At 45.4% G+C, this 8,458-nt stretch overlaps 1 protein-coding gene across 9 annotated transcripts in view; it reads right to left on the minus strand.

Annotated features, from left to right (window-relative positions):
• The window catches only part of camk2d1 (calcium/calmodulin-dependent protein kinase (CaM kinase) II delta 1), a 138,365-nt gene extending 131,319 nt beyond the window's left edge, over positions 1 to 7,046 (minus strand). For all 9 annotated transcript variants that reach the window (XM_063186416.1, XM_063186413.1, XM_063186415.1 and 6 more), the window contains exons 1-2: positions 6,739 to 7,046; positions 5,500 to 5,594 (exon numbers count right to left, since the gene is read on the minus strand). In XM_063186416.1, the coding sequence (XP_063042486.1) occupies positions 5,500 to 5,594; positions 6,739 to 6,800 (157 nt within the window). In that variant the 5' untranslated portion in view covers positions 6,801 to 7,046. The remainder of the gene's footprint in view (positions 1 to 5,499; positions 5,595 to 6,738) is intronic.
• Positions 7,047 to 8,458: the final 1,412 nt, after the last annotated feature.

The raw sequence follows: 8,458 nt of genomic DNA on the forward strand, positions 1-8,458 counted from the left end.
CTAACGTTGTCAGGCCCAAAGGAAACCAGGAGACTGGGTTAGTAGGCTGCTGGCTCCCTGAGGGCTCCTTAAGCTGGGTGAGCCTATACAAAAAAAGAAAATGGATGGGGAAGCAAACGCTTTTTTTTTCTTTTGATGTAGTGACCCAGTTTAAGAACCTTCAACACTAAGTGGTCTGAGTAAACTGTGAGGGTAGGCTACTGTATGGGGGAAGGGTCAGGCCTGGATATGATCGCCACACAGTGGCTTCTGATGATCTGAGGGTAGTGCCGGATTTAGGCTAGCATAGAGCTAACAGCGCCACTCACTTTACTATGCGTCAAGAGATGCTGAATCTGCACAATGACGTCAAATCACGTTACGTTTTGAGGAGAAGCAGGTATAAACGACTACCAGTTTACTTCAGGCAGAAATCAATAGAAAATGTCTTTGCCGGATCTCTTTGAAGGAATCTTATACCTGCTTTGAATGCATTAAATCGACTGTGTATGGCATCATAAGAAGAAGACTCATTGTGCTAATGCGTAGGCTACACACCACAGCTATCAGATATATGATTGTTCGCCCTGCCGTGGCCTAACGGTAGGGCACTGAGTTACTACATCGACGACCGGGTTTGATTCCGGCCCGGATTATTTGCCCATCTTTCCCCGTCTCTCTCTCTCCACTCATTTCCTGTCTCTCCAACACTGTACTGTCAGAAATAAATGCAAAAAAACCCTAAAAAAGATTGTTTATCCCACCACCTCTGATCAGAATTATATAGTCTCTGACTAACACACTGTTCAGTATTGTGAATTGCAACTGACCAGGTTCAATCGATCTTAATTACATTCACCTGGACGGATATCACATTACATGCAGCAGCAGTAGTTTGAAATTGGGCTCCAGGACTGTGCAGCAGCGCTGAAGATCTGTTGCCGGTACCTGATGGGTTCTGTTGGGTTCATCTTACATGGACAAAGGCCATGTTTAGGGGTTGGCATCAGCAGTGAAATACATCATTGGTTTCAATTATAACCAAAAATGCCGGCTGCTGAGGTGAAACTATATTTAAATTGGGCCTGACTCGAGCCCTCCAGAGCTCAGCGCCGCCAGTTCACTTAGGTAATATACAGGCAGTTGGACTATAGAGTGGCCTCCGCTATCAGTAGTTGTAATATAATAGAGTGAGGTATTACCCACTGGGAGTGAGAGACACTCTCTCCATCCTCCATACACATTTTTTCCCGGACACAGACTGGACCGTCTTAGCAAGAAAGACAATACATCTTTTTTCTGTTCTGTTGGTCATTTATGATCTTCCAGCTAGCAGGCTATCACTCTTGAACACAGAGATATTCACATTTCCTTCTTCTCTTTGTTTGACGATCGCTGACCTTCCCCTACACTCTGCTCTCTCCAAGCCTGAAAAAATGAAGACAGAATCTATGCAGATTTTCTGCTACATGTTAATTTTATGCTCTACTTCTGTTTGTGTTCATCCTCTATTAACATAATTTAATTTAAAGTGGTAGTCCATATTTTTCATACAGGCCTAGGCACCTTTGTATCAGGGTCAGGTTTTTTGGGCTCAGACATAAGGGGGTATAACCACATTTAATGCACATAAAATAATTAGCAATGGGTGAAAAATAATGTACTCCAAAGAATCTGCTTTGTGGATAATTCACTAAAACAAACATGAAATAATAATTTAATCCATACAATAGTGCCATTAGCTGTGGTTGCACCCCCCTGATACTACGCATTACCTCATTGTAACACTTTACCAACGTCTTCCCTTCCTGGTCCACACAAGGCCATTCTATATCTTTGCATCTCTCTAACAAGGCCTGACGAGATCTATTTATCTCTATTAATCGTGAACTAGCAGGTTACCTGTCTTACACATGGGCAAATCGCAAATGGGAATATCTTCAGCACTCTAACCCAGTAGTTCCCAAACTTAATCATGACGAGGCCCCCCATTTCCCAGTAGAATCCAGCCAAGGCCCCCCATACATGGGTCGTACCACACCATTTTTTTCTGTGCACCCCTTTCACAACCATTATGTTTCTGTGTCAGTGACCCATATATAAACTGACATTAATAATAGTAATGTTCAGAGATTTCACAATTCTCAACTAATCCAGATATTATTTAGCATACTTTTGGTTTATTTTGGCATACTTCTGGCATACATTCCATTCATTCAATTATTCATATATTTTTTCCTGCCAACCTGCCGCGGCCCCCCTAGCACCCCTTCGCCCCCCCCCCCCCCCCCCCCCCCCCCCCCCCCCCACACAGGGGTCCCCGGCCCCCACTTTGAAAACCACTGCTCTAAACTTGCCCCCCAACCCCCACCCCCACAGCTGACCTCCTTCAGTGTCTCTCTCCGAGCCAGCCTGCCCTGACGAGATCAGCGCCCACATCAGTGAGCAGAGAGAGCCACAGGCTACAGAGGCAGCTCCCTCCTCTCCTCTCCTCTCCTTTCCTTTCCTTTCTTCTTTCCTTCCACCCATCCATCCATCCATCCATTCATCCATCCTACGCAGTGTGCTCTCCGCGCAGCTGCTTTTGAGAGGCAAGAAAGTGCCAACTAGACTCTGAGTCAGAGGTCCCTATTGTGCTACTGACAGCCAGGCACGCCTGCTAAACACGGCCGAAGAGGCGGTGAGAAGAGGGAGAAGTGTGGGGCACTGTGGATCGGTGGGCTAATGCGCAGCATCATTACGCCGGGGACCCAGGTTCGATTCCGGCCCGAAGTTGTTACCTGATATCTCTCTCTCTCTCTCTCTCTCTCTCTCTCTCTCTCTCTCTCTCTCTCTCTACACAGTGCATTAACGCACCAGTCCATATACGGCCTCGCGTACTGTACCCAGGTTCGAATCCGGCCATTCCCAGGGTCATTTCCCAGCCCTACTCCATCTCTCTCTACCACTTCTCCTCTCCTCTCCAGCCTTCGCTGTCCTCTCTAAGAAAAGCACCGAAAGCCATTAAAAATGTGCTCTCGCTTGCTCTTTACGTTCTTTGTCTGTCTTCTGTTGCTCTTCTTGGCACACATTCATGTGCTGTTTCCACATAGCAGGATATTTTTTTTGCAGGTTATTTTTTTCTGCTGTTTAGTTGTAAATGCAACATGCGGATACAAATAAATCCTCCATTGTAACAAATGCGTTTCAGCCCCCTAAATAGGATATTTTTAAAGCCTGCTTTTTTAATATCTGGATTTTAAATATCTTTCCTATGTGGAAAAGGAAGGCCAAAACCAATGTAACCAGGAGAAAAAAATATCCACATATAAAAATATCCTTCTACGTGGAAACAGCTCCTTAAACTAACCAGCCTGTGTGACAAAAGAACCCCTGGGAGCATGTACCTCTGTGAACTGAAAAATATAATGGGTGAGAAATTCCCCAGAGAGAACGTAGTGTTTATAAGACTAACAACACAATTTCAGACCGTCATGCCACAGAGGAATTACATCACTAAGCCTGTCTTTATTACCTATCCCTCAAGACTCAAGAGGTTGTTTGGGCCAGATATTGCAATGACCCTATCAGTGTGTTTTGTGACCAGGTATTTTGCGTGTGTGTGTGCGTGTGTGCGTGTGCGCGTGCGTGCGTGCATGTGTGCATGTGTGCACTTGTCTGCCTGTCTGCCTGTCTGCCTGCCTGTCTGCCTGCCTGCCTGTCTGCCTGTCTTTTCACCCATGGTGTGTATTTTCATCTGCAAGGGGTACCAAATACACACAGGTCTACACAAACTATTTGGAGCGCAAATACACGCACGTATGCACGTATGCACGTATGCACGTATGCACGCGCGCACACGCGCACACACACACCTAGTGACTCTGGTCTCTGGTCTAGTGTCTCTTGTCTCTGACCACTCTTGTTGACTTCTGGTTACACTACACATGGTTGTCTGAGATCACTAGCCCCAATGGAGGTGGGCAACATTCAACTGGTCAAAGAGGGCTGACCTTTCAACAGAAACATCGGCTGGTTGATCAGTCACAGCCTGAAAAGTTTCGGAATTTTCTGAAGGAGAAAGCCAAAAGCGCCCCGGGCAACTACAGGCGATTCAAACGACTTGAGCGACAGTTTGTAGTTGGGTTGGGGGAGGGGGGCAATGGCAGTGTTCAAGCTGGTTCTGATAGTGAGATTTTCCACTGAATGTACTGTATGAATGTAACGTTACTCTCTAAAGATGAATGCCCACTGTACTGTGCGGTTATCTTTGACCAATGCTGTCCAACAATATTGTCTGTATCCTGTACTGTAGGAAAACTTCAAACAAGCCCAGATAATAAACACACAAGACACCACGGTGACACAGCAGGGAGACACTGTAGATCAGGGGTTCCCAAACTTTACTATGACGAGGCCTCCCACATACCGTTAGATTCCAGCCAAGGCCCCCCTGACACGGGCCATGCCACGCTATTTTTTCGGTGCTGCTGCTAAACCCATTCAAGTACTACAGAGAAAGCATCATATTTATAAACTGGTAAAGAAGAAAATGATTAGTCCTCCATCAGTCAACCCTTTTCTCATCATACCAAAACAGCAGGAAGTGCATAGACATAGCCTATTGATGTAGGGATTTTTTTCTGAAGGCCTACAGTAGTCTAGGTGTGTGAGGCAGTTCCCCATTGGGATTATTTGGCTTATTTTTTGTGTATTTTGGTTAGTTTAGTTATTCAATTTATTTAATTACTTATTTTGTCAACCTGCCGTGGCCCCCCTGGCATCCCCTCGCGGCCCCCCAGGGGTCCTCGGCCCCCACTTTGAAAACCACAGCTGTAGATCACTCAGTTCTGAGGAAGTTAATTTAAACAACTGCGGTAAATCCAGTCAAATTAAGTCATGACCGACCACTGAAACCTTTCCCTTTCACTTTTAGTCAGAAGCCAAACTGCAGAGGGGAACTGGAACTGCTAGCACCACAAGCACACGCACGCACTCACTCACACACACATGCACACTCGCATACACACACACACACACACACACACACACACACACACACACACACACACACACACACACACACACACACACACGCGCGCGCACACTCACACATGCACGCGCACACGCACACACACATGCACACGCACAAACACACACACACACATTTCCTTCCCTCAGTGGAGTGTTACAATTGCCATCACACACACACACACACACACACACACACACACACACACACACACACACACACACACACACACACACACACACACACGTTGCTCCCTCAGTGGACTGTCACAATTACCATCGCGCACACATGCGCATACACACACACACACACACACACACACACACACACACACACACACACACACACACACACACACACACACACACACACACACACACACACACACACTTCCCGTCAGCGTTGTGTGTTAAATTTCAGTTGCCATCAGAGGAAGCACAAACTGGGGATTGGGGTCGCTGAAGAGTTATTTTACAGGCGAGAGATGCAAAGGGGGATGCTGGTCTCACCTCTGGCGGACAGTTTCTTGGTGTTGATGATCTTGGCGGCAAACTCTTGACCAGATGATATCTTCATGCATCTTCTGACCACAGAGAAGGCACCTCTGCGTTTACAAAAGTGGACAGACAGTTAGTTAAAGGATGCCGGCGACCATGCACTGTCCACTTCTATGACAGAGCCCCTGCTTTGTAATCTTACTGTACAGTGCATGCTTTCTACATGGGTTTTGTCTGAATATGTCAATGACGTGAGATCTGAGTTCAATGACATGAGATCTGAGTTATGTACAAATGTGATAGACATTGAGTGCGTTTACATGCAGTTCAATATCCCGAATATGAGGCATATCCCGGTTATTATCAAATTCGGGATAAGGTGTTTATATGCGCACAGAACGTTATATCCCAGTCTACATTCTTGGCCGTTATAGAATTCTCTTCAAATGCGTGTAGCCTGGATACCAGCAACAGCGTTCCATGGGAAGCCCCTGTATTCGGGATAAGGTGTATACATGCGTCAGTATCCCGGCTTCTTTCGGAAAACTCCACCTAGCATATCCCGATTTCTCAGTATCCCGAATAAGGGCTTATTCGGGATACTGAACTGCATGTATACGCACTCACTGAGGAGAAATCTGCGAAGGCAGGATTGCTATAGGCCTAGTGTATGTTGTTCCTAATTTATTTTGCAAGTCTACACACATTATGCAAGAAGAGGCATACCAATAGGCTAACTTGATACTGTATCTGACACTTTAAGGTTCTCTGCGTAACCAAAAGGCAAAAAAGACGGTTTTCCTTAAAGGCATTTTTGAGCCAACTGACAACTGGAATGTGAACAGAGATCCGTATTTCGTCCTTCCATAGCCTACTTGAAGCGCGCCTTTATGGAAGCGCGCCACACAGATTGAGACAGGAGGCAATAGAATAAACAACGCGCAGGGCTGACAGAGTGAAAGGTTAAGATAATGCACTCGTGTTCCACAAAATAGCTTGGGATTCCATCGTTACGTTGGCGGTGCAGAAAAGATCTCACACTGAAGTTAAAGCAGTGTTGAAGTTAAGCGATAATTCGAAAGTTAAACAAAGTCATGTTTGAGAAAGCTTGACAGCCGATAACTGAAGCACATTCCAGATTCCACACAGGTGACAGGTAGCTTTGCAAAAGCGTTGCAACTCAGCTCAAATTGAAACCGTGCCATATTTGCCATAAAGTTAAACAAAGAGTCCTCATTAAATGAAACTTACTTCCCCAACTCCTCGTAGAGCTGATATTCGTCCGTAAACCTGGTACAGGTTGTTGTAGCCATGGTGAGTGAGAGAGAGACGGGCACGAAAAGTGAATCTTCCGTAACTCTTCTGATCCTTCTCTGCGCGCGTGAGCTATTCCGTCTTTAACCCCGATTAAAGTGACCGTGCGTAACCCTACGGACAAAACAAATATCCACCGCCTGCTTTCGGTATCAGTGTCCGACTGAAGCAACGCTTTGACACAGTTGTGTTGGTGATGGTTGACGGAAGAAGTTGAAATGAGCCGCCCCGCGCCTATACTGACGCTTCAGCACAAGGTTAGATACTTTTTCTGACACTCGCTTCCTGGTTGTAACCTACTGTACAACGCTTCCCCCTGGCTGTCATTATGGTCCACCACTTTCCCTGAGATTTCAGCATACCACAGATGAGAAACTCGGAAAGCTGGCGGAAAGCTCTCCAACGTACGGTAGCCTATACGCACAGCGCAAATCAATTTCTAAACGCAGCTAACAACTAAAGATTAACGCGAACCAAACCATCAACATGCGTAGCCTATCGTAATTGGATACACTTCAATTATCCTGTAGGCAGATTGAGTAATCTCTTTAAATCCACGCAACGCACTGGTGATGCGCTTTCCTTAGCCTGTGCTTATGTTTCATAGTAGCCTAGACTAGTGGGCTAATGTGTTTAAGGCCCCGTGAACGTATAGCTGTTTCTTCAAATGGATCAATTAAAGATTAGGCAAGACACAATGTGATGTAGGGTAAATTTGTGGCACCGTTTATGTTGAGGGAATATGCCTACTTTTTGGCCTATCTGGTGTAATTCAGGTATAATTACCTGTCTGTTTATGTTGATACAGATGTGCAGTTGTAATGATAGGCTACAGTTCTTGTAGATTAAGATACATTCATGAATTTATTCTGTCACCCTTGGTCTGTTTTTAGAACAGGGGTGTGTCCTTGTTCTGTAGGCCACATGGCCATGGCAGCCTGACATGGCTGTGCGTAGTAGTCCATCTAGTGGTGAGACTCTGTATTGACTCAACTGGTCGTTTTTTTTTTTTTTTAATTAATTTGCCGTCATCCCTATTTTTCTGAATGAATGAAGAGACCTTTATGCATATCACCATACTGTATTACTGCATTCACACTACTTTTAAAGTTACCATTTAAGATTCACCATAACCTGCAATTTGTAGGCTACACTTCGTTCAAAGGCCAAGGCTGTCACTGGCACCAGTCATATAATAGGCTAGTCTCTAGTCATCTCAAATTTAGTTTGAACATAAATACTGCTTCTTCACATAATATCATATGTTGCATCATCACAACATGCACAGAAGAGGCAAGAGCAAATAAAAAAAAACCTCTTTCTCGTGAAGGTAGGCTACATAGGGCGTACGTATGGCAATAAACCTGTAGGCATCGATGACTGGCACAGTATGCCTTCACCAACCCTGTGTTCCTCTGCCTATCTGTAGGCTACTGTTTATGTCGTCATATAGCAGCTAATCTTTTGTCGTAGCTTCATACGTGTCTCCTAGGCAGGCCTGGACTGGTAATCAGGTAGGCTATACAGGTCATTTCATGGTGGGCTGACAGTAGCCTGATTATCATGGACTTTCAAATCTCTTCAAGACTTGGTCTGACCAAGACCATAACAGTTATCGTTTCTCAAATGGCATGGTTGACCTGCCTCCCTAGGTTTG

This window comes from Engraulis encrasicolus, chromosome 21 (genome assembly GCF_034702125.1).
Source record: "Engraulis encrasicolus isolate BLACKSEA-1 chromosome 21, IST_EnEncr_1.0, whole genome shotgun sequence".
In the NCBI taxonomy this organism is placed as follows: Eukaryota; Metazoa; Chordata; class Actinopteri; order Clupeiformes; family Engraulidae; genus Engraulis; species Engraulis encrasicolus.